Source organism: Tasmannia lanceolata, unplaced genomic scaffold (genome assembly GCF_043159265.1).
Source record: "Tasmannia lanceolata isolate RefF3 unplaced genomic scaffold, GAP_Taslan_0.1 ptg000018l, whole genome shotgun sequence".
Lineage (NCBI taxonomy): Eukaryota > Viridiplantae > Streptophyta > Magnoliopsida > Canellales > Winteraceae > Tasmannia > Tasmannia lanceolata.
This window is the reverse complement of record NW_027518695.1, coordinates 12,499,445-12,526,566: the sequence shown is the minus strand read 5'-3', so window position 1 is coordinate 12,526,566 and position 27,122 is coordinate 12,499,445. Positions and strand designations below refer to the sequence as shown.

Sequence of the window (27,122 nt, the reverse complement as noted above, 5' to 3'; positions counted from 1 at the left end):
AACACAAAGCATTGTAGCATCTTCCTTAATCCTTACCTAGAACAATTAGTTTGTTTGTCTGAAGAAAAGTTGACATTGATAATTGCAATGTATACACAAGACCAAGAGGTAAACCGAAGGAGGGCGACTAAACTGAATCATTCCATCCCTCTGCAACAAGTATCTGCCTGTGCTTTGCAGACGGGGCAGGCATTCTTCATCAACAACCATTTCTCAATGCAGCCGCGGTGGTAATTGTGCCCGCAATCCATGGCTGCAACCTTCTCTGTCTTGTTGTACTCTTCCTGTTAGTCAAAACACAATGCAACCAAAGGATTGATTCATATAGTCAGTGTCAAACTATGAAACAATCAATTACTCCAACAGCTTAAGCGGCTGGAATTGGTGTTATTTAATCATTTATACTTTTTAACATTCACCCTCAAGTGTGACCCCTTTTTTTTTGGGTTATGAGTACATGTGGCCGCTCTTTTGGGTTGGCCGTACATGTGGATTTTCAATATCAAGGAGTTGTTGGGTTTTGAACCCAGGACCTGCCGTGAGTTAATAGCTCCAAAAGCTTAGTTGGTTATTTAACCATTTATACTTCCAACACAAACAACCAAGGAACTAAACTAGAAGCTCTATTGGGGGTACAAATTGTGTCAGGTCGGGTTGAGCTTTTCCTGAATTAAAATCAACTTGAACCTGACCCAATTTTATGGTAGAAGCTCAACCAAAATTCCTAAAAATCGACCCTAGTTGCACCCCTAAGCTCCATATGAAGAATTCAAAGTCTCCTACCAGGCATATAATGCACATAGTTCCTTCCTCCGAAGGATACATCGACTCCTTCAAACACTTTGAAATCATATCTTCAGATAAGCCTGTGTTGACATTCCCAATCCGTTCCTCCAGAGCAAGTAGTTCCTGATCCAATCTCATAATCTTTAAGAACTAATAAGAGTCCATACAAATAAAAGGCAAGATATAAATCCATTTTTGGGTGTGTATGGATTGCCGCAATCAAGAATCAGAATTAGCATCCCCTTCCAATTCCAATGGAATTAGAATACTATCTCTTGAGTAGAAAATAGATGGCGCCATTCAGAAAAAAAGAAAAGAAAGAAATAAAATAGATGGCGCCAAAATCCCATCTATTCTGCCCCTGGCTTCAATTGCGCTCCCTATTCCATTCATTTATTTGAAGCAAACACTGAAATTATATGGAATAAGAATAAGGAAACCTATTCTGATTCTTAATTTCAACGACCCAAATGCACCCTTTGTGTGTGCGCGGACGCGTGCATGCTAACCTCATAACTCATGTTCTCTATATCGAGCCTCATGTCCCTATGCTGATCAAGCAAATTTGTGGAACCATAAAAGGCCGAATGATCCATCATCATCATAAAATCCTGCAATATAGCGTTCTTGAGATCAATAAGTCTAAAGACTCTAGTTGCACAGTAAGAAATAATTAACCGAGTTTTTTATATGGTGTAAGCCCGTCTAGTCCAGTATTTTTCAAAAAGTAATGTACAGCCCACACCATAGTATGATCCAAACCGTCCATTTGATGGGCCCGTCAAATGAACTAGGATCATCCAAACCGTCCATTTCCCCTAGAATGATCTAGGATCATCCTAGGGAAATGATTTTGGGAGCACAATCTATTTACGCCGTGGCACATCAAATGGACGGTTTGGATCATACTATCATGTGGGCCGTACCGTATGGCCCATCAAATGGACGGTTTGGATCATACTATCGTGTGGGCCGTACTGTATTTTTTTGAAAAATACTGGACTATACGGGCTTACACCATATAAAATCTTTACTTAACCATGAACTACTGCTTGTCATCATAAAGGCTCTGTTTCTTTTGGCCTAACATGAGCATAAAACATATTTTACATTCATTTTTAAGTACAAAAACGAGCGAAAAAAAATTTTAAGTCCATTTTACGTTGAAAGAAACGGAACAAAAGCAAAATTACATACCTCAGACGCGAACCTATCACGGGTGTCTTCCTCTTCAGGGAGAGATTGCATTCGATGGTAAGAAATCCTTGCCCTTCCATTCCTGTAACTGTTACGTCTCCCAATGGAAGTAGGGAGCGGCCTGGACTGTCTGGAAGGAGCATATGATTCCAACCCTGACCGCAGACTCCGGTCCATGTAAGAAGTTGCCTCATATCCCAGCCCTGAGTAGCCTGACATGTCCCCGTAAGAAGGCTGTGGTCTATGAACATAGCTACTCTGACTGCTCCTCATGGTTTGTGGAGCAGGAGGAAGAGCCTGCAAAGAAACACCTGGATTTCTACTCTGAGTGTGGTCATGGAACCTGCCCATCTCCATAGAATCATTACTCACATTGCTTCCTGCTACGAACTGGTGTGCCTCATGGCTTAAGACACCGTCATCTGAAATTTCAAAATTCACCCATTTAATTAGAATAATGATATGGTAACCAAGTTGGGGACCGAGAGTGGAACCAACCAAATAGGCTCTTCACATGTCAGCAATCATGCTCCTCTTTCTTTCTTTTTTGGCTTTTTTCCCCTTAAATGGCAAAATTACCCCTCCCATGCCATGTGGCATGTGGGGATTTGTTTGGTTCCCCTCTTGGTTCCCCTCTCGGTTTCCTAAGCAGCACTCTTCTAATTAAAAAAACAGCATTACTATACAAGTTGGAAAGTGACATTATAAACAGACTAACCTGAAGCCAGAAACCTTCCACCAGTGGCAGGAGACATGGGAATATGGCTCCTACTCCATGTGATGGCACCAGCATTTTGACCCGCAAGGTTCCCTGTGCCAGAATGACCCATCATATGATGGTGGCCTGTTGCATAGAAGTGCTGAGGAACGTTGCCTGATAAATGTACACCAGCTGGGCTAGCTTCAAGGTGAGGAGTGGATCGGCTTCTCACATTTCTATGCGATCCTTCCCCTGCAATCAGGAGACTGTTGTTGACTCGGTAATTAGAGGCAATACCAATAGGATCCGGAGACCAATGTTGGGAACCAGAACTAGGCTGCTCTTGCTGTATAGGACCCGAAGAAATCGGAAAGCTAGAAGAACTTCCAGCACTAAAATTGCCGCTGGTAATGTTTGTCCCATAGAAAGGTGAGATTGCAGAGCTTTTTCTTTTGCATGGCCCTCTTCCACTGTCCGATGAAGGATTAACTGTGGCAGGCCCATCCCCATAAGTAGCATCTCTGCAATAATTGGAAGATGAAGCATGCTGAAAATGATATGGTGGGATTGGACGTAGACTTTCTGCGGCTGACATTTGCAGGTAAGGATCATATGATGAGCCCAAAGTGGCTGCCACGTAATTTGGCATTTCAGGACTTATGTTTGAAAAATGATAATCACTCGACCTTGGTGTCGAATTCCAGCGAGAGGTGAAATTCCCTCTGCTCACAGTTGCATTTTCTGCATGAAAAACAAAACAAAAAAAATTGCTTTAACCACAAATGCAAGATTGAATCGCGGCCATTACGAGAATTATTTGAACACAGACCCGACTAATTACTGTTAAAACTATACTAGTGCCTAATGAATTGACGAGTGTGCCTACCCATGGGGATGGGACGCTCAGGTTGTTGATGGAACCGGGTTTGGTCGTCATCAATCTCAAAGACTCGAGTTGAGCTAAACATGTATTCTCTATGCCCCATAATAAATGTTGATTGAATGTTCAAAGTGGCATAAGTTCTGGAAGACAAACATGAGCAGAAGAGTAAAAATCAGGCCTTCTAATTACAGGGGAAAATGCAACTGAATATAGCATGCAAGCGGTAAGGCTTACAATTATATACAACAAAGACAGTGTGGTTAGAAAGGAAAAGCAATTTTCAGGTGATATCCTGCAAGGTCCTCACAATCATAGGTCGAATGTAGGTGATCAAACATAGGATTCAAACTACAAGGCTTAAAAAAAGAAGCAAATCTCTACTTGTTTACTGTGTTCTTCCAAAAGGATGAAATGCACTATTTTGATACAAATCGGGGTACATTGTCATGAATGGAGATTATAATCATTCCATTTGGATATACAATCATCAGGTATAAATTACAGGCAACCATTGAGTCTAAATTCTATATACTATGGATATAAGTATCAGATTACATAGTATAACCCAGACCAGTCCTTGATGATTTTAGTTGAAACGCAGCTGGTTACTATAAGAGTCAGAGGTTTACTTTGTACTCCACAAAAACAATTCAACATTTGAAGCCCAAAATTGTGTTGATCACTCGCTTTTCATTGTTATGCTTTAAACTTTTAGATTTGGATACCACAAGGAACTTAACTCTGTAAACAAAAAAAGTTACAACTATTACAGTAGCTACGGATATTCAAAGCTTTGTTCCTCAACAACACGTGAACTAATATTTTTTTATCTTTTGGAGGTTTAATACCAGGAAATATAAAAATATTTCCTAAATGTAATTAGTAGAATAATTCTTCACTTAAACCACAAATAGACATATGTTTGTTCAACTATTCTAGTTACTACGGAGATTCAAAGATGTGTTAGTTGTGAGGGTATGAACTAAAATATTTGTATGTCTTGGAGGTTTAATGTCTATACCTTAGTTATGAATTCCATTTCGTTCATCGTTTTGTTTTGGATATTGGGACGGAGTGCTTCGGTGTTTCGGCCGTTTATTCCGAAACTTTTCGGTCCACTACGACGACCGATTTTTTTTAATAGTTAACAATAAGGAAAAAAAATCAGAAATTGTTAAAAAAACGTAAGAAACAATTAAATGAGACAAATATGTAAAATAAACGTTCGTTTCTGGATGGATCTATGGGAAGGAGACACTCCTTTGAATCGCAGATTTTCTTCAATATTCAGGCTGGCGACAGCGCGTGATGCGAAGGTCTCGGACTATCTAGTGAGGGATGGAGACCAAGGGCGTGGCTTTTGAGATGTTAGAGTAAGGAGATATCTTAAGGATGAGGAAATTGAATGCTTCACATCCCTTCTTAACCTGCTCAACAATCAATACCGTTCGTTATTTGAAGCGGATGAAAGAGTATGGATACCGGACCGAGATGGTAGCTTCAACGTTAAGTCTTTCTTCGCTGCCATGAATAACGGTAGGAGAAAAGCATCTCGTAGGGCTCTTGTTTGGAAATCAAATGCACCTCTGAGGGTGAAGGCCTTTGCATGGACCGTTTTTCATAGCAGCATTAATACGTGTGACCGTTTAAAAAGAAGAAAAATGATGATGGCTAGTCATTGTGTTATTTGCAAAAGGGAGGAAGAAACACTAGATGTCTAGATCATCTGCTTCTTCATTGCTCGTATTCATACCACCTATGGAATCACTTTCTACGTGCGTTTGGAATGGCATGGGTACTACCAAAAAGTATAGAAAAGTTAATTATGAATTGGATTGGGGGGCTTTTGGCGACATTGGGCAGGGCATGTGGAAGACTATCCCACATGTTATTATCTAGAAAATATGGAAGGAAAGACATGGTCATACATTTGAAGAGAATGAGAAGAGCTTGGCTCGATCACACTGGAAACTAAAATCGAACGTATCAATTGGACAAGGGTTATAGCATGAGCGAGATCTTGAGCGAGATCTTAAGGAACTGGAAATCGGTGACCTTTGAACGGAAGGTAAAAAAATGAGATATCACCTAAGTGGAGGGCTCCACCAAATGGATGGTTAAAATTAAATTTTGATGGTAGCTCGATTGGTAACCCTGGTAAGGCTGGGATCAGAGGAGCGATCCGAAATGCAAATGAAAAAATCCTAATGTCCTACTCATGTCCGATTGGTATCTGTGATGCAAACGAGACAGAGGTAAGAGCCCTCCTTTATGGTCTTAAATGGTTCTTGACGAACAGACGAGATAAGTTGATTGTCGAGGGGGACTCATCCAACACAATTGCGTGGACTTCAAATTCTTCTATCAGTCTGTGGCGGCTACAACAATACATTAGCAAGGTACGGGATTTGGTTCGTTTCTTAAAACCCACCATTGAGCACAGAAGAAGATCGGCCAATGAACTAGCTCATAGGTTGGCAAAAGAAGGTGGCACCTCGGAATCCATGTCAATATACGTCGCCCCTGATGAGAATTGGAATGAAACGAACATGGCCGAAAAGAGTTCCTGTAAATTTCATGTTTTTTTGTGATTTAATGTTTTCTCCTTTGTAGCTTGGGTGGGGCATTCACATGTATGATTAGGGGACATCTTGTCCCCTGTATGTAATTTCGGATTTTGGTAATAAATGTCATCTTTCAAAAAAACAGAACCAAATATGTAAAAAAAAGGCATCTTTATTACTTAAAAAATAAATTTACTTCAATTAATACATAAAATATATAAGACAATACAAAATACATCTCCAAATCACATCTCGTCACTGAATCATTCAACTCTGTCATCTCCTAAATCCTCCTAAGGGCTCCTATAAGCAGGATGATCATACTCAAATCTCAATCGAGTGGTAGCCCTTGTAGTTGTCACCACCAGCATCTCTAGGAGGAACATCTTCAAGATTTTCTTCGTCGTCGCCCACAGCAACTCCAGCAAGCTCTTCAACATTTTCCCAACCAATATCTTTTGTTGTGAAAATAACGAGGTCATCTTCTGCAACCCAATCCATCATAACATCCAGGTGATCTATGCTAAGTGGGTCGTTAGTGGTAGAAGATTTTCTCACTAAGTCCCTTGAAAAAAAATTGCCCACCTCAAATGAGTTTAAGTTTAAAGTTTAAAATTAAGAGGTAAGAATATTAATTTCAATTAACTAGTACACCTTTCTCGAAACTTGAGGTTGTAGTCGAGGTCATTCAATCTTTGCTCCTCCAACCTGTTTCTCTTTGCATAGTGGATGTGTTCGAAAGTGCTCCAATTCGAACGCATCCGATCGCACTACAGGTTTGAACCTGTAGTTAATTAAATTAGTTAATTAAATTTAAAGTTTAAATTCAATCTTTAAAGTTAAGAGTGAATGCTCCAATCTTTAAATTCAATCTTTGTTGCTCCAATCTGTTTTTCAATACTAGTTTGAAAGTACTATAGTTCGAACACATCCGGTCGCGCTACAGGTTCAAACCTGTAGTTAATTAAATTTAAATTCAATCTTTGCTGCTCCAACCTATTTCTCAATACTGGTTAATTAGATTTTCCACCTCAAATGAGTTTAAGCTAGCATAAAGTTTAAAGTTACAAGGTGAGAATATTAATTTCAATTAACTAGTATACCTTTCTCGAAATTTGAGATTGTAATGGACAAACACCAAGTCATTCAATCTTTGTTGCTCTAACCTGTTTCTCTTTGTGGAGTGGATGTGTTCGAAAGTGCCCCAGTTCCTTTCACATCCGGCCGCACTACAGGTTTGACTTAGTATTCTGACGGCGAAGCTCTGTAATTTCAGGATGTCATTTCCGAACTGATTACACAATGCAATTGTACAATAAGCAATAGTTAAGCATTTATTTCTTGAAAGTTTAAATGAAATAAACTTAATAAAAGGAACAAATCAATTTACATGGTCCCAACTTGACTCGGTTGCGGATTGACATCATCATTCCGAACTGACCGGAAACCTCGCAATACTCCTCAATTTGAGTGGTGATGGTGTCCTGCATACCTTCATCATCTACTCATCGACTGACGCAATCCATCAAGCCTATGGTGACTTCATTATGCCTCGAGAAGGTAGGACTAAGAAGAAGAAAAAAGGCAGAGTTAAGAAAGTATCCCGCTGCATTGAGGGGATTACGAGGTTGGTTATCCCATGTTTAGTCAATAACCCATTGTCGGTTTGTCTTGCCGGTCTACCAAATGAAGCACTCTCAGTAAATGCTCATTGATGTTTAAAATATACTGACAGTTTTCCCAAAAAGATCTGTCCAATATGGTAGAAACTATCTCTTCACTCACTTGGTGTGTGGCATACCTACTAGCACAATAATCATTAGACACAAACATTTATTGAACTGCTTTCCGATGTGACGCCAGACTCTGCTTAAGATTTTTTTTTGCAAAATCTGGTCCACGCGGGATGACACAAGTCCCTCCCATTTGTGAACTTATTTCTCATCAAATTTAACAGGGCTCCGTGGTTGTAATAAATCTTGTAACCTTTCGAGCCCTCTCAATTGTTTTTCCTACGATAGGAAACACTTCTGGTTTGCCCAATTGTTTTTCCCTTAAGCATTATAACTACGCTCACTATTAGTTATAAACTGCACTACATTTTCCGGACCTACTTCTAAATCATTGATAAAAATATTGAATAATGCATCAACATTCTTCACTATATCAAATGCATAAATAGATTTTAGAAAACTAATCCTTTAGGGCAGTATACCAAAAAGCTTATTAGGGAACGTTGTTTAGTGTCTATCCATCCATCGGCCATAATGCTACACCCAGTGAATTTCTACGACAGTTTAACGTCTTCCAAGTAGTTGTTTACTTCCTCCACAATTCTCTTTAATATGGCCCTCTTAAATCATGAAAAGAAGGTGCCTTATAACCTGATCCTACGGTATTTACGACATCAAACATAGGTTGCCAATATGGTGACTTGGCAACATTGAAAGGCAGGTTGGCATCATGGCAAAGCATGCCAACTGCCATGTTTGCGCGATCTACTGTTTCTTTTGTTACCAAAGCATTTTTAATACTTGGCTGGGATCTGGGATTGTTCGTGGTGCAAAAAATTGTCTTACCCCTCCTGTTTTTCTCTTTTTTCACTTCGTCTCACTAGGTTCTACATCAACTTTCGTTCCCTAACGCTGACTCGTAGGTGATGCAGATATTAGGATTTATTTCCACATTATTTAGTTTTTAGAATTTTTATTTCCATGTTATTAGTTTCTAGGATTTTATTTTCCAAGTTATTTTTAGGAATTCTTATTTTAGTAGGTTTCTATCTTTTAGGTTGTTTATATGCCTATATATAGGCCTCTTTACAACTTTTTTTGTAACTTTAATGATTATTGAAATGAATTGAGATTCTCCCCTCTAATTTCCTTTCTTCTTCTCCCCCAACCCCAAGTCTTCTTCTCCTCTTTCTCCTCTATTCTTCTATTCGTCTTCTCTTCTCTCCCTAAATTCGTCTCTTCTTCAGGTTATTTTCGTCTCTTCTTCCCCTATTCTTCTAGTTCTATCCCCTTTCGTCTATTTCTCTCCCATTACCTCAATTTCTCTTCACGGTGCTGCATCAATTTGGTATCAGAGATCGAACTGCGAATTGCCATCAAATTTTCAACTCTAAGTCGAGGTACTTTCTTCTCTTGATCTCAGCTCCAAACCTGCAGGAAATTTTCATCAAAATTTCGAGCCCTTCTTGATTCAAGAGTACAAGTCCCATAAGATTTCAGCAAACCTTCAAGAACCTAATACGACCATCTTTTTACCCATCTGACTTCCATCATAATTTTAGCCTTTAATTTTCAGTCAACACATCAGCACCATCTATCCTCATCCTCGAACCTTGAATTTGAACAGTACCTTGCTGCCCAAAAATTCATCCAAACAGTCAAGAGGCTTCAAAACCAGTATCCAATATCTCCTTTAACCCTTTAGTTTCCACGGAATAAAACCCTCCTTCTTGGCTGCAAAAACACACCCTTGAAATCAGTCATAAATCTCAGCCACACAGTCCCCTCTAATAACCATCTGTCCGTCCATCAATTCCCTTGGAAAAAGGTAACGGAGGCGGTCCAGATAAGGCCAAACACCAAAACCTGTTTGGAAATTTAAAAAAAAAAAGAAAAAGTAAAGTGTATCTTTGCCTGGATACGTGGAGCAATAGGTCACCAAAGAAGAAGGCAACCAACCTTATCAGCATCTATAAAGAGGGTAACTTGCTCAGCAAGTTTTCACAACATACAAGGCAAAGAAAGTTTCTTTTTGGGTATTTTCAAGGAAAGCTACCTCTCTTTAGTAACTTTAGAAAGAAGGACGAGTTTGCTGTCTTTCAAGGTAACCATTGGCTACTTTTTTCTAGAAAAGTCAATTTTCAGAAAAGTAAAAGTTGAGTGACACCTAGCAGCCCATAACAGTAACATGCTAGAACATAAAAGGCAAGTGGTTTTCCTTTCAGTAGATGCCTTAGGTCACGTGACCACTAAACAAAATTAATTTCACCGCCCTCTGTTTTACCTCAGGCACCCGCTCACCCAAAACAATCAGAAATCAACAAAAAGAAAAAAGAAGAATAGAAAATTCGTCTCTCTCCTCTCTCTCTCTCTCTCTCTCTCTCTCTCTCTCTCTCTCCTTGTTTGGGCTATTTCTGCTGAAAATAGGCCCTCGACCTCAACACGTAAGTTGTTCGTGACAACTTTTAGAGCGCATCCAGCCTATTTTCAGCAGCGGACAGTGATCTTCAGCACAGTTTCAGGGGCCATCTCAGCTGTTGATCGCGCCCCTTCTTCCGATCATCAGCTTTCACTCATCCGATTTTAGATCCGCGACAGACGTTGTGCTTCTTTCGACATGCCAAATAGATCAGACAGTTGATTTCAGTTTTTGACACAGATCCCAATGGCTGCGCCAGCTGCTCCATATTGTGATAGATATGATCCTCGATATTCTTCTGCACCACAGGTTCCATATTTCTATGGTTATGATGACTGCACCTATCCCTATGGAGATGTCGAGGATGCGTATTTAGACTGGATCCATGCACTTAATGCATATAATAGGTACTGTAGTTATGATCATCAAATAACAATTCGCAAAGTCACGGATACAGTGTGCCGCGAAGCCAAGTTTTGTAAGCCTCCATTTCGTCACTGGGAGGATGTTCGTTATGAGTTTACATACCACTATCAAAATCAACAGAGATTAAAACGTGAGCGAGCAGCGTATGACCAAAGCTTGATGCGTGAAGAAGCCGCTCGCCGTGAACAACAAGCCGCAGCACGTCTTACACGAGACGCTGAAATTGCAGCCGAAAACCAATATTTCGAACGTCGCATGCGCAAGTCATATTTGCAGAGCCGCTTCACTACTTCATCCGTCCCACCTAACGTTGCTGCTATTCTTACGGAGCCCAACGCTAGTATTGATGAGATCATCGATGTTGAGCCTTTGAATCCATCAGATTCAGATTTAGAATCTGAGATGGACGATCCAAAGCCAAAGACTCCGTTGATTCCTGAGGTCGACATCATTGAGCATGAAGATTCCGTGATTTCTGCCGCACCGATTGCCGAGCATCCAGCGAGTCAGCTTCATTCTTCTGAGGCAGATATTGTGGCAGATCCATGTGAGGCTCCGAGTGACCAGATCGTTGAAGCATTACCAGAGCATACACAGCACGAGGTGATCATTGAGGATGCCGATTCCATATCATTACATGAGCACACTAATAGCATTGCTTCTCCAGTAGATGCCCCAATCAAGATGATTATGGAGGCCGAGCCCGCCGATTTCAGTGCACAAGATGACCATCTTGATGTTGGTCATGGATTAGTACTGCCCATAGCTGTTATGCCGATCCCGCTGATCCAAGAGGAGTACGTTGCCATTTTCCCCGCTAAATTACTTGTCAGGAGAGGTTGGTGCATTTATGGTTCTACATGGGCGATTTCTTCTGTCTCACTCCGTCGGCATTTCAGACACTTCTTACAGTTGTTACGAGCATTACACATCAGGAGTATCGCCGAAAGATTGCGACTCATGATGTTGAGTGCGTCATCTACGTATTTGATCCAGGCGGATTAGAACTCGAGGGCGAGTTCTTTTCAAGCGGGAGAGAATGATGCAAATATTAGGATTTATTTCCACATTATTTAGTTTCTAGAATTTTTATTTCCATGTTATTAGTTTCTAGGATTTTATTTTCCAAGTTATTTTAGGAATTCTTATTTTAGTAGGTTTCTATCTTTTAGGTTGTTTATATGCGCCTACATATAGGCCTCTTTACAACTTTTTTTGTAACTTTGATGATTATTGAAATGAATTGAGATTCTCCCCTCTAATTTCCTCTCTTCTTCTCCCCCAAGTCATCTTCTCCTCTTTCTCCTCTATTCTTTTATTCGTCTTCTCTTCTCTTCCTAAATTCGTCTCTTCTTCAGGTTATTTTCGTCTCTTCTTCCCCTATTCTTCTAGTTCTATCCCCTTTCGTCTATTTCTCTCCCATTACCTCAATTTCTCTTCACGGTGCTGCATCAGTAGGCACAGGTGCTCTTCCATTGTCAACGTCGCCGTCGCCGTCGCCGTCTTCTTCTTCTTCTTCTTCTTCTTGTGGTGTACCATACAAATTATCTACCTCTGCTCTAACTATGTTTTTCCTCGCTTTTTCTTTTCTCTTTGCATCTAAGAGTTGCCTCATACTCCATTTTACATCAGCATTAACCTTTTTACATGCAGCTACTTCACCAAGAACACCCGCTAGATGTTCTTTCAATTGGGTTATACCTCCACCCGCTATGACTTTATTACAAAAACTGCAAACAACTTCGTTTCATTGACCCGGCACCACTAAGCCATAAGCCCATGCTGGGTCATCTGATCTAACGGGTGCAGAACCAATAGAGGAGGCTCCTCCAAAAGGTCCCTAACTTATATTGTATTTTAATTAAAATGAAATGGAATTAAAGAAATGAAATGAAATAGAATTAAAGAAAGCTTTTACTTCCCTCCACGTAAAGCCTTTGGACGAGATAGAAGAAGCCTTCACTTCACTTGAAGCCTTTGGACTTAGAAGACAATAGTAGCGCAGATGAATATTTGGCTAGAAGCTTTGGATATTTGGATCTTTGGATGGAGTAGAAGCTTGGAGTTTGTAAACATTGGATCTTTGTAGACAAGTTGGATATTTGGACTTTGAATCTTTGTATAATTATAGTACTTTGAAGCCTTTGAGATTGATCCAAATCTTTGGATCTTTGGATGAAGTAGAATGTACAGATTACTGAAAAGAATGTAGCAGAGAATGCTAAGTAGAAGAATAGAGTAATCAAAGAAAGTTTTAAGCAAAGTTGAAGGAAAAGTGAGTAGGAGAATAAGGGTTAGATGGGTTTATGTAGAGGTGTAATGGCATGTAGATGCCAAAAGAAGAAAAATATCCTTCTAACGGTTATAAAAAGGTAAAAATGGTCAAAAGTGAGGGTAAAAATGACAAAAATAAAAAATAGCAATTAGAGGAGCATTGCTGTAATTTTCTGAAAAAATGAGATATTTTGGACGAATTCCAGACAAACGAGTCATTTCGTCTGTTTCGTCCGAAATATCATATTTCATCTGAAAAGGACGAAATGGAACGAAACAGTAAATATACCCATTCCGTTCCGGATTTCGGTCCAGACCGAAATATTTCATCTGTTTCGGGCGAAACAAAACGAGATTGATAAGGCTTATACAGCTAAGAAATATTTCCTGCAATTAAAGAGAATAATGCTTCAGAACATCGTCACGTTACATAGGCCACGAATGGACAACGGTTTGTTCCCTGTTCTTGCACAAGCCTTGATATCGGACATTCCACTTTAATTTTTAATTTTTAATGCGTAAAGAATCATCTAATCTGACATAATCCACATAGAAAAGTGAATGGGAAATGATAAACTGTAACAGGAAACTAATTGACAAAAACCTGTTAAGTTCAACTGTTCTGTTGAACTTCATAAGTCATTCATGCACAATCTGCTTGACTATATTTCTCCTTTTAAGAGAAACATAGAGCAACTCTTTCCCAGATTACATCTTAGATGCATTGCCATAACACCCCTGAAGACCACAATACAGAAAAAACAATTATTTGTGCGGCACAGAGAAAAGGGCTAGCCTGCAACAAATGCAATGCAAAATATACAAGACATAGATTCTAATTATACAATAAATATCTTTACACTGTTTATATCAAAGTGAATCCTTTCCACTAAACTCACCTTCCAGCCTCTCCACTATCCCATTATGCATCGAAATGTTTCTTTCCTTACAGAAAAATGGAAACCCATCATGAGCTCAGCAGAAAAAGTAACACCTCTCGACCACAAACCCATTTGCATGAGCTGATTAGAAAAATGTCACAAGTTTAGTTTATATACACAGTTTATATACACTGGGCTTGTCACAAACTGCAGACAGTGGTGCGCCATCCATAGAAAACCCAAATAAAGCTTCTCCTCCAAAGCTACAATCTTGTCCCACATAGCTGGATCCCCAGCGTAGGGAACCGAATTTTTTCATTAAAAAAATTAGGGTTTTCAAATTGCCAGTAGCAGCGGAGAGAATGAACTGAACAAGTATACAGGAATCACAAGAAGTAACACCAAGATAATAATGAAGAAGAGTGTTTAAGTGTTGTGAGTAAAGAAAAGAACCGTAGTCTAGTGAGGAGCTTACCTTGATGCAGAGGAAGAAAGGGATTCCGCTGCCTTTCCTTAAAAGGCAGTCCAGTTGCAGAACCATTTTACTCAACTTCAACAAAGATCAGACACCGTGCACCTAAAGAGGCTGTTAGCTAGATAAAGAAACTACCTTAGTTAATGTTGAGAATGCAGCCATCTACAAACCCTCTTATTATGAAAAGAAATTGAAATGACTCAATTAGCCAAGACTGAGGTGCCAAAAGATATCACCAAGTTGTTATCAGTGAGCTCAAAAACCCGGATGAAGAATAAAAGAATGTGTAGGGAAGAGAAGTGGAACAGTTGAGTCTTTGAAACGTGAAAACATAAGGTAATCGGAGAGGCCGCACACAAACTCCTTTGGAGATTAAGGGTAACCAAGATCACTGCACAGCTATCATATCGAGAAAGGTTGTCTTCCATGTACAACGGAAATTGAACACATAAAAAGAAAACAATAAATCGAAATTTAGAATTGTTAGTTAGGTGGCCAAGAACATAAGTTTCAGAATTAGAGCCCATTGGAAAGGGAGAATGAAGGGACCATTGTACAAGACAAATGATTCAAGAAATTAGAGAGAGAGAGAGGGAGGAGGAGGAGGAGGGGGAGGGGAGTGTGCGAGTGCTACCTTCTTCATTTATAAAGCTAAATTCTCCAATCAATTCTTAAGAAACAACATAACACAGCCTTTGCTCTCTTTTCTGTCCACCGAGTATAAGATAACCAACCACTGTCAAAATTGAAAGGATCACATCTTACCACCAAAGTGATGAACACTTAATTCAGTTTTTTGCTTAAAACTTAACAATTAGCATTGTGATCTAAAATTTTTAAATTTTTTGCCAAATTTTCTACTTCCCATCTTTAGCTCAGAAGCAAATGAAGGTTTCAAGCTCCAACACATCTCATCTTAAATGCTACCAAAATAGGGTGCCACTTGTTATATGATCACATGTCAAATAGTCATACTTTTTTTTAAAAAAGAAAACGAAGGTTTCATACTTCTTCTTTTTTTCAAATAGTCATACTTTGCAACATCATCACTTCAAGTATTGCTTATAAAGCAAGAAAAAAGCGATCCATGATCGAAATTCTAACTAGTGGCTGATTTGGTTCACTCCATCTCTCTTCTGACACATGCCGAAAAATCTTAAACAGTCAATTTAGTTAGTTGATTATCATTCAATGACTCAAAACAACTATAGTTCAAAAAAGAAAACCCTATTCAATCTCCTTGGTGGATTGCTATAACAATTGATCTTTTTCTCACAGGATCATTGAACACTAGCATTTTCATATTCCAGAAACATTCCATACCTGCTTCCATGAGCTAATAACCGTTAAGTCTTACTGTCATCATACATGCATACTCCCCACTGCCTTATTTAACATGTTGACAGAGAAGATCAAGTAGGGCTGAAGCTAGCACAAGTTAGCTTTGGTTGCAAAAAGAACAAACAAATCTATCGTGCAGCTCCAAATGTCAGAAAAAATGAGCTTAAAACAAAGGTAAATTGCACACACACACACCCACCAAAAAAAAAAAAAAACACTCAGAAAACGAAGTGGAAACAAACAAAAACACAATGAGCTATGAATAATTAAAAAAAAAAAGGCAGAAGTAAATGACCTTTGAGAAATTAGCACTCGGGAAGAAGTAAGGAAAAGGACAGGTGCTTTCCATAGATGATCCAGGTGATACAAATAATTCTAAAAAATATGCAACTCAACCACTCATATATGAAACTGATCACCGGAATGCTGTGAGATTCAACTTCCTTTCCTTTTTTCTGTAATGATTCATTAAAAAGCAAACAAAAGCAGAAAGGCCGACACAACCAGATGCTACCAAAAAAAGGAAAAACAAAAACAAAAACAAAAATGAATAGGAAAAAAATTACAGATCAAACATTTGATATAATACGACTACATTACAACAACATGATGGCTAATCAATCAACAAAGCTTCCCCCTCTCTCTACATGTGCGCGTGTGTGTGTGTGTGTGTGTGTGTGTGGGGGGGGGGGGGGGGGGGGGGGGGGGGGGGGGAGGGGGCGAAGAAACAATCGGTGAAGCTGGAACATATCCAACAGATGCCACGGGGCTTCCCTTAAACCAATTAATTGTCATTAAAGAATCTCCCTTAACCAATGCTTTGGAGTAACCTGTAGATGATGCTAAGAATTTGACCCCAAACCAAGAAGCTTTCACCTCAGTGTCGATAAGTGGCCATTGCTGCAAGAACCCGCCTGAGCAAAAATTACTATATAGGGTCTGAGATTGTACCCCCAAAGCAAACTGCTCTAGTAACAACAGCCTCGCCTCCCATTACTTTGCTATTGCCATCAAAATTGAGCTTTAATCCAACCTTACCCGACATGGTGGGGCTCCCAAACATCCTAAGGATTGCAAGGAGAAATCTAAGACGAAAACTCTAGTCCAACCCGAAATTAAGAAGTTAAGAGGAATGTTCTTGAAAACATTAGTTTTTGAAGCCCGCTGAGGGACCTGAACAATAATATAATTATCATTTTTCTCAAACTTTTACTCTTCCCTACAAATATTTGGAATTCTTCTATTTCAAGATAGGCCAGAAAATGAAAGGAAAGAGAATTTTCCGCAAGCAGTTCGTTCTCTTGTTACCAGAAGAGTGACGCGACCAAATCCAGAAATCACTAAGACCAGAGATATCAAGCCGATTACAGCTAATGTTGAACAAACCAAGAAAAATAAAGGCAGATTTGGACAAAACAATTGCAAGGAATGAAAAGATGAACCGGAGTTTCCTCTAGGTGCCTGCAAAAGGTACAATATCTCGAGTCAATGATCCTTCATGACTGAAGCAAAAAAAAGTGACAGCTCTCCAAGACAAAGCCGAGTCTCAAATGAAAGGATGCATAGATCAGCCTAAGCTAAAAAAGAGGAATAATATAATCTAACCGAGAAACACCTACGACTATCAAGAACCTATAAAACCTCGTCCCAAATATCTAGAGTAAGTATAAACAATTTGGAGCTTGTTAAATAGTCTCATAAATTCATCAGTAGCATTAAGAGAGACCATCTACAAGGACAGAAGAAATGAACTTTTAGGCACCATTATGTCTGTTAGAGTGTGTGATATGCCCAAGGGCATAATGAACTTTGTACATGACTCTAATATAAATATAATAGAGTGAGGGGGAGATCTTCTCAACTCACTTTTCTCCAATTCATTTCCTCTCCAACATGGTATCAGAATGGAGTGGGCAATATTCAGTTCAGTCATCGTCAAATAAACCGAATAAACCAAACGGCACACAAGATTTTGGTATCAAGTCAGTTCATCAAGAGGCACAACAACTGATTCACGATACTTCGCATTAAGCTCGAGATGTGTGTCAATTACTTTTCCAAAGATGTCCTGGTGTGATTAAATCTCGGGTGTATTTGGTTTAACTAACAAGGTGCCTTTTTCTGAGTACAAGACTTAAGTCCAAGAAAATAGGTGAGACCCAAATCTTTCATTCGAAGAGAGGATTGCATAAAAAATGTGAGGCGTGCAATACCATTAGGATCATTTTCAGAGATGATAATGTCATCAACTTAGATAAGCAGGATAGCAACTCCCAATTTCCGATGAAGTGTGAACAAGTAATAGTCAGAGGCACTCTGCTGAAACCCAAGAGAAACCACTAACAAAAGGGAGGCCCAGTGGACGAGGCTCCCACCATTGCGGGGTCTGGGAAGGGCTAGATGTACGCAACCTTACCCCTGCTTTGCAGAGGCTGTTTCTGTGACTCGAACCCGTGACCATCAGGTCACAATGAGAAACCACTGCAGCGCGAAATTTTCAAACCAACCTCTTGTTGCTATCTTAAGGCCATAAAGTGATTTCTTCAGTTTGGGAACCAGAGGGGGTTGCTTGGGTATAGACAAGCCTGGGACATGTATATAGTTTCAATGGTGTCGCTATATGAAAAGGCATTCTTAATATTCATTTGACACAGAGGCCACCATCACATAAATGTAATGACAATCAGAGTACAAGCAATGGTCCTTCTAGCAGTTGAAGCAAATGTCTTTTCATAATCAAACCCCGTATTCTTGCTTGAAACCTTGAGCCACTAGACAGACTTTCTATCAATCCAGGTTCCCATAGAAATTAAGTTTGACAAATAGACTTACTTCCAATAACAGATGTGTGAGGAGGAGGAGAAACCAAGCCCCATGTGTTACTTTAATGGAAAGCACAAAGTTCTACTCTCATAGCATGTTCCCAGCAATCTTGTTTTGTTGCTTGTTTATAGGTGGAGGGGACGACATTTTCATCCAATTTGGAAAGGGAACTCTGCACAGAAAACTAAGACAAGCAGTAACATACAGTCATCCAAGGGAGTAGTTTCTAGGGAAGGTAACGAAGTAGTACCTGTGCTCAGAAAGGGCATATGCCAAAGTTTGCCGTAAGTCATCTTTCTTCCTTTTCCGTTGATAAGTGATTGCCGATTTTGGAATATAAGTAGAGGAGTCAACAAGACCAGACAGAATATCATCCACAGAAAAGGAAAGAAGATGGGAAACAATGGGAGTAGATAACTCTTGTGGGAGAGAATAAAAGAAAGCACTTTCAATAAAGATAACATGACATGAAACACGCATATGATGTCGCCCAGAATCATAACAACAATACCCATTATTGCAAAGAAATTGACAATATCAGAGAACTGCCTCACTCCAAAGAAAATGGCATAGCGTGGGAGTCAATAGTGAGAGAGTGAATTTTGGAAAGGTGTCCAATCTTTCCTTCTGCAAATCTATTATGTTGGGCAACTCTTGTGAGATAGGATTATGATATGTGCAAGTTAATCTTGTATATGGGGTTAGTTATTATCTAGTTATCATGTAGTGGCTACGTGTTTTAGAGTTATGGGGTTAGTTATTGGTGATGTGTCTTGTAAGTGGGTAGATGGACTTGTGATGTGGCATTCTCTTTTACTTGTATTTATTTAGATGTAATTGAATGAAAGGAGAAGAAGAAGAGAAAATTATAGCAAACCAGGGAAACTTTGTTTAGGAGAGTCATGGTTCCTCTCGATTTGAACCACTAGGAGGTCCGGTTGCCTCGAATCAACCTCTCTCCCCCTATTTTTCTATTTTCCGTTTGTTTAATTTTGTTACGGCCAATTAGGCACGTAACAAAGTGGTATCAAAGCCGTCAATCTTGCGCCATGGCTGCGTCGTCGGAGTTTTGGGAATCCGTACGTGAAGATCTACAGGAAATTAAAGCATTGGTTTGAAAATGATTGAAGGACAACGAAGATTTGAGGAAGGTTTGAAAAAAATCAGCACAGTGAAAGAGGAAATGCGCAACGACAAAGAAAAACATAATCTTGAAAATGTTGATTTTCAAATGGAGAAAAAAGCGAGAAATGATGGGGACGAATATACTTTAGTTGAACACCATGCCAAGTTTTTCGATCAATCTGTCATTTCGATGCACCTCCACGAAAAATTGCATTTCTTTCCAACTTCGTTCGCAATGGATTTTGAAGGAGGGATTCAAATGATGGTGGCCATTATGATTTGGGACCCTGGTGGATTATAAGTATTTTCTCAACAATTCAACCTTGAGGACAAGGTTGTTTGTAAGGGGGGTGGAATGATATGTGTAAGTTAATCTTGTATATGGGGTTAGTTATTATCTAGTTATCATGTAGTGGCTATGTGTTTTAGTGTTATGGGGTTAGTTATTGGTGATGTGTCTTGTAAGTGGGTAGATGGACTTGTGATGTGGCATTCTCTTTTACTTGTATTTATTTAGATGTAATTGAATGAAAGGAGAAGAAGAAGAGAAAATTATCGCAAACACGGGAAACTTTGTTTAGGAGAGTCATGGTTCCTCTCGATTTGAACCACTAGGAGGTTCGGTTGCCTCGAATCAGCCTCTCTCCCCCTATTTTTCTATTTTCCGTTTGTTTAATTCCGTTACGGCCAATTAGGCACGTAACAGATTACCTCATCTTGAAGTAAGGTTTGAAATTCGTATATAAGGGACCCTCCCCTTGAATCGGAATGAGGAGTTTAATAGATGAATGAAACTGATTTTACCATTTTTATGAAATATGAAATCTGTTGATGACATCAGATTTCTTTTGCAAGAAGAAATGATCGCCAATAAACGTAACCAAATAGCAATATCCTTGAAGCGATGGCACAGGTGCTGATCCTCACACATCACTGCGAATCAAATCAAACGGTGCCTGTGTGTCATAGGTGCTTGCGGGAAAAGATAATTAAGTGCTTTTAATTAAGGAACAAGTATCACAGTAATAAGAAGGCAAAGAAGAAATGTTATAAACAATATTTTTATTCGTGACAAGTCCACACTTCAACATAGAAAGTAGTCTCTCTCTATATGTCGATGAGCCAATCATCGTTGATGCCATAGAGACCACACGTTATAACTTGAAGAAGAAAGAAACCAGATAAGTGAGGAAGTAATCTGCCCGTTCACGTCAAAGAAGTACAGACAGCCACACTTATGCCTTGCCACAAACACCTTCCCAATTTGTGTGTGTGTGTGCGTTTGTTTGTTTGTTGCGGCGTGGTTGGCGTCTCCCAAGCTCTGTTTGAGGATGACAAAGTCGTCTCCGAGGATGGCTCCAAAGATTGTTTTATGGCCTTCCTAAATAAAAAACCCCAACACATAATTCAAAACCAAAAACCCATTGACTCTATTCAATAAAATAATTCTATCACAAGAAACATATATGAAAATCAACCCAAATTAACTTACCCCTAGATCTTATCGGAAGTCGTGCATAGTAACGGAAGCGATTCCTTCTCTTTTATAATGACACTAACCTAATTTAACTATACTAAGGGCATAACAATAGCTAGGACTATACTCAAATTAGAAAGCATCCAGAATATCAGTACCCTGAAACATAATCGAACACCCAATCAAATTATTTCTAGATTTGATGGTTTAGGCTTTCTATAGGGAGCTCAGTGCCAACCAGATCCCTGAGTCAAATCATCATTTGCAGTTGGTAACCCATTTTTTGGTTTGCCTAAGTAAGAATGAAAGACTTGTGCATAAAGAAATATAAAAAGAAGGAAAGATGCAAATTTCTTTGTCTTTATGGAAGCAAAAATGGTCACAGCATTTTTCTCTTAAAAGGTATATCTAATATTGCCAATAGACATGATGCAACGGAATCTTTCCAATATAATCGCAGACCATCATAGTCGTATAATTGCATGATAGCCTTGGGTTCAAGTCAGTCACTTGGCCATGCCTTAAGTATCCTTAATCACAATTATCAGTCAAGAAATGAAAAAAAATGCATGGTGTTACTATGCTTCCTGTTCAATCTCAACCATTTTTAAATCAAAATAGCTCAATGTTATCATTTAGCTGCAGAACTCGTCATCCATGTTCAATCTCAACCATCTCAATGCAATGTGTCATTGTAGTTGTTGGCCTTCATAGTCCTTCATTATGCAAATAGAGAAACAATTGTGTTGTGCTTTTGTACTTGCTGTTCTCCATTGTCTGAGAAGACATCTGAAGAAAAGAATACTGTTCTCAATTGTTTGAGAAGACATCTGAAGAAAAGAATGCTGCTATCCATGACATCTACTTAGCTTTTCTACTTGACTGTACCATGAACAAAAGGCTGTAGATACTAATATAAATTCCAAAAGAACTAAGGCACTTTATCACTGGGTCTTTTCAAATGTCCAACAAGGTACAATTTGTAATTGCTTGATCCTAGCATATCTGTCTATTTACAAATTGAAACCATTCTATCACACTTTAATAGACTATCACAGCACAAGATCTGTTGATAGATGGTTGGAAACATGGTTATAATGTAAAGATCAAAAATCATAAAAATAAAACTACCAGACTAGTAAAGATATAATTTTTTATTTTTTGAATGGCTATAGGTAGCGAATCTCAATAAATATTTTATCTCTAAATACAAGTTGTGTCCAAGCAAAGCCAAACTTTCACACATTTACCAAATCATAGAAAAAATCTTATTCAGCTAGAAACCACAAAGACTGGTTCTAGTTGCTATCCATTCCATTGATACATTCCAATTACAATTTCAAGAAATTATCTTCCGTGATAGGAAGGGACGATTCAACAGAAGCAGTCTAGTTGTGCGGTTTGAGATTGAATCAAGCTGTAATGCCCAAACCCTGAGGACATCCTTGAAAACCTATAAAGGATGAGAGTGGAAACCCTGACCAGCACACTGCAGCTTCAAAAGGGAAGATCGAGTTCACGCGACTATCCCCACAGAAAGAGGATTTGGCAACAAAGAAGCCTCCTTGCACCCAACTGCAACCCTTATTCTCACAAACCCAGATCCTATGGCGGTTCTTTGATACCAGTCTGAAATTCTAGGATTGTTAGCAAATTAATTGTGATCACTCACTTCAACATTAGAATGAAAGTAAGGCTCATCCCTCCAACTGATCCTATTTAACCTTTCTTACACTCGGGTAGGTTGTTAGTTCCCACTGTAAGTGAGAATACAACCGCTCAGGCCTTTCCCATTTTCCATTTAGTACATCAATTGTAAATATGATCCCTCCAAACGAAGAGTCTAACCCCATATAATCCCCATACATCTTAGTATGGAATGCCAAAATCAGGGATGCCTGAATGCATAGAAGCAACTGAGCCCATTATAATAAACCACATGCCAGATTGCTCCACACTTTTCACAAAGTAAGAACCACATTTTGAAACTTATTCCAGATTGGCATTAATAAAAGAAACAGAGAATTTATGAGTTGTGCTCGTGCCCACAGCACATGTATCTTCACCTGCTAGATTCATTTATAAACCCCACATTAGTGTGCCACTTAATACAGCTCAAGTTGAGAGAGACCCGACATCAAGGCATGGAAGAACAAAAATAAGTTTCCTGGCACATATAGTGAAAGGTATCATAATTGGAAATCTTTTCAGGAAAAAAAACGTAATCGGCCTTCCCATTGCATATCAAAGTCAAACAAAGAACTCTTGCACAAAACAATGGTGCCAAGAGAGAAGCCCAGCATCTCCTTGCAATTTTGTATTGCTCCAATGGGCTACGCTTGGACCCTTCATGTTGCCAATGCTCCTTGACTTGGCATGGTCACTACATTGTACATATCACACGTCCACTCACCAAGTCAACATAAACTCCAATCCATGGAAGAACATGGCTCGGTTAGAATAGAGAACTCCATGTGAGCAAGATAAGATAGTTCAGAACACTGAAACACTTGGCCTTTAATAATCCATATAGCTCGCGCCTCCAGAAAAAAAAAAGGCTGACCTAGTGGAGCTGTGAAATTCCAGATATTCAAGCTTCACAAATTGGATCTTGATAAAAACCCAGGATCTCAAAAATAGAAATCCTTTCTCCAGGGCCAGGAAGGCCAACATAGTGGCTGCAACATCAGTTTATGATTCAGTTGAAGACTGCAAGGAAGAAATTTCCCAACTAAGCTACCCTTTAAATGCGGCCACCCTATGGATGGTCATAAAGTAAAGGGTCCCCGTTGGAAAAGAAAACGAATGTTAGTGTGCTTCCAAAAACAAAAATAGCAGATGAAACATGTGAATATTAGAAAATAAAAGTTTTGGGCTGCTTCATAACCTAAACTAAAAGATATGATTGAATCAGCAAGGACAAACCATTCTGCTTAACAAGCTGGTGGAAAACTGCCAGTGAGATCCATAGTTAACGCATAAATCTGCAACCAATCTAATCTCTTCAATAGAACAATATATTGACTGACTTAAGTCTAACCACTGAGAGAGACAGAGAGAGGGAAGGATGCCTCTTGTTCTACCAACCCACTTCACTTGTGACTTGTGAGGACAAGTCTTTTTGCAGGCTAAAGCTATGATTTTTCAGATTTCCAAAGTCATTGAAGTCAGGAATTTGGATCCATATTATGCGGCAGAGATCGGTATACACCTACAGACCTGCATACTCACAAGAGCAAACTATGCCCAATTATAGCAAATGAAAAGCAAGATAATATATAGGAATTTTCCTTGCTTGTCATGTACAAGTTGAGCCTCCTTGACTGAAATGCACAAAACCCAGTAAGCCAGGAAACACCCTAGAGGCTACAGCCCAAAAAATGCATTTAAATTATGAACGAACTTTTCCACCACAGGTAGTAGGAGAATTCTTTGAATCGAGATACATTATCCACCTCCCTCCAGTAACTAGCAACTCTCTTAAGCAGGGCATACCACAGAAAAAGGAGACTGGTTGAACCAGTGTTTGATTTTAAGATTTTTGAGTAAATGGTGAGGAACACATGAAATTTTCAGAACCTGGTCTGAAGCTATGTCAAAAGTCCCATCATTCACTTGCTTTTCTAAAATTTTGAGATTGGCTTAAAAATGAGCAAAACCCATTGTATATGTGAGAGAGAGAGAAGGAGAGGGAGAAATCCTGCAACCAGTGCATGCAAATACATATTATCCCAGTTACACAAATCAAACAAACTACATGAAAGTGAAACCAAGAAATTCACAAGATGATTGGAACAGGAGAAATTCCAATCATAAGGGGCACAAAAAAAACCAAAATATAACAGTAGAAGTAATAATAATAAAAATAGGCTACTGATATTAGCAATACCATGTTTTAACAAGTGCACAAACTCACCTTGTCTTTTCGTTTTAAATTGGCTTCTAAGAGCTTTTTGGGAACTGTAATAACCTTTGACAGCTTTTTAATGAATAAACGACAAGTTAAGTTAGTGAAATTATCAAAACATATCATAAAATTAAGAGAACTATTAATCTTGGATACGATACAAAGAGTCAGTCAGTGCATATGTAGAGCCCTTACATGATAAACATATAATAGAATCAAGAAAACTATGGAAAGAGATAAGAACAGAATATCTTATTCTGACATAATTGTTAATATAATCTACTTGCCTAACGAGTGTTTATATAGTGCTATTTTGGAATGAGATAGAGATAGAAACGTCCTAATCTAACCTAATTACCAAATCTGGCTTAGTTTCATAATCCAACCAATTACCTAATCTACCGCACCATAACAATCAACGGTCAACTCGAGATTCCCTTACAATTAAGGGTCAATATCTCATTTATTCTAACACGCCCCCTCAAACGTATGTGGATTGAAAATCTACATGCATTTGAGTACAATGGAATATCCCAAAAAAATAATAATAAAATTCCATCTATTTGATGCACACTGCTAATTTTTGATGATCGGACCGGTGTATCTCCTGAAGATGTAGATTGACGCATGTTGCTGCTGAAGAATATGTCGCTGGTAAAATAATTCACGAAGTGGGCTTACGAACTTCAAGGAATAATTGTCTTAATGGGCTGGATGAAACTTAAGCCTGGATGGGCGAGTTATCATGGGTCACTTTGGAATACCGATCATCATAAAAGTGGGTCATTGTGGACCAATGCTTCAATGGGCAAAAGGAAGGCTTGATAGGCAAATCATCGTGAGTCGATTTTGGGTATCGAACGTCATGGAAGATGGAATTACTCTATCAGACACGCACCTCCAAAGAATCAAGGACCTGAACTGAATAGAAGCGCGCACCTGGAATGAGGTCCCTCAACCGAAATATATAAAAAAGAAATATATGCTATGAAAGGAAAGGAATATGAGAAAAATTGATACCCAACGGCTAGGATGATGAGGAGAAATATCGACGATGGTACCAAACTTTGAAACATTTGAACAGGACATGAAAAAAAGAATGTGCAAATTTTAGATATGGAAAGGGTTGTATGACGTGAAAAGGCATGTAGGATTCGACCGTGATGGTAAACATACAATGTAGGAGGTAGAGAGGTGGAGACATGAGTGTCGACGAAGCAAGCAGCACCTGTGACGAGAATAAAGAGGTCGCGGTGAGAGTGAACACGTCCGCTTCTCGCCAGAACTATCCCAGACCCCAGATAGCGGTGTGGAGAGAACGGTAAAAGGCGCGAGAGGATTGAGATTTGCAGTGGTGGCCGGATGGACGGCTACATCGATCGTCCGTCGGGAAACGGTATTGCTAGCATTGTGATCAATACAATCAACGGTAAAGCTTCCCTTCCAATTAAGGTTCAAGATCTCATCTATTCTAACAACATGGTAGTGCCAATATCAGTAGCCTAATAATAGATAAACATACAAATCACCATCATCATCTACTCTGAAACCTAACCAATCAATACCCTTCCATTCCAAATGCAGAGATCAAATCTTGGATCACACCAAACATGCAAACATCCGGACAGATCTAGCCATCTCTCTCTCTCTCTCTCTATCTCTCCCAAGATTCAATTTTCGATTATTCATCTCGACTGGCCCTTTTACATAGACAGATAGATGATAATGACTTAATTACATAATTGGCAAAGCAATCAATTGATTAATTAGCATAACAATATGGATTAATAAACTTGAAGAAAGAAAACCTAAATTTTAAAAAAAAAACGAGAATTGACAAAAGAAAGCAATCGATGCATATAATCATAAACAGAAAAAGACAAGAAAAAAGATAAGGGATATTGAAAATGAGGCTAAAGAAAGCACCTCCCTTCCGATGCTTCGTTATACAGTTAGGGCACAGAAATTCTTGATTTTCCCCCTTTTTTTCTCTTTGGCGATGAAAGGAAAGGAGTAGAGATTTGTTTGACGCGGGTAAGGAGAGACCTTTCTCTCACTCTAATCAATCGTAATTTGGGGAGCGAAAACATAATAAAATATAACGGGGAAAA

At 39.0% G+C, this 27,122-nt stretch overlaps 1 protein-coding gene across 4 annotated transcripts; it reads right to left on the bottom strand.

Moving 5' to 3' along the window:
- LOC143851403 (uncharacterized) lies at positions 1-27,122 on the bottom strand. Of its 4 annotated transcripts, none has more exons than XM_077360819.1 (8): positions 26,938-27,122; positions 13,587-13,720; positions 3,570-3,706; positions 2,702-3,424; positions 1,984-2,405; positions 1,296-1,397; positions 784-909; positions 1-284 (listed from the first exon to the last, which is right to left on the bottom strand). In XM_077360819.1, exons 2-8 carry the CDS (start codon positions 13,616-13,618, stop codon positions 138-140), a joined length of 1,689 nt encoding a protein of 562 aa, XP_077216934.1. In that variant the 5' UTR covers positions 13,619-13,720; positions 26,938-27,122; the 3' UTR covers positions 1-137. The 4 variants fall into 4 exon arrangements, with proteins under 4 accessions (XP_077216934.1, XP_077216935.1, XP_077216936.1 ...); XM_077360820.1 differs by lacking the exon at positions 26,938-27,122 and adding an exon at positions 13,882-14,299; XM_077360821.1 differs by lacking the exon at positions 13,587-13,720 and having other exon boundaries at positions 26,938-27,121.

Excerpts from the sequence above, each read along its gene's own strand:
- LOC143851403 (XM_077360819.1), bottom strand. The coding sequence starts at position 13,618 with ATGAAGTTCAACAGAACAGTTGAACTTAACAG. Across the intron at positions 3,707-13,586 it reads AGAACAGTTGAACTTAACAG|AACTTATGCCACTTTGAACA; the intron begins GTTTTTGTCAAT and ends TTTGTCTTCCAG. Across the intron at positions 285-783 it reads CTATGTGCATTATATGCCTG|GAAGAGTACAACAAGACAGA; the intron begins GTAGGAGACTTT and ends TTTGACTAACAG.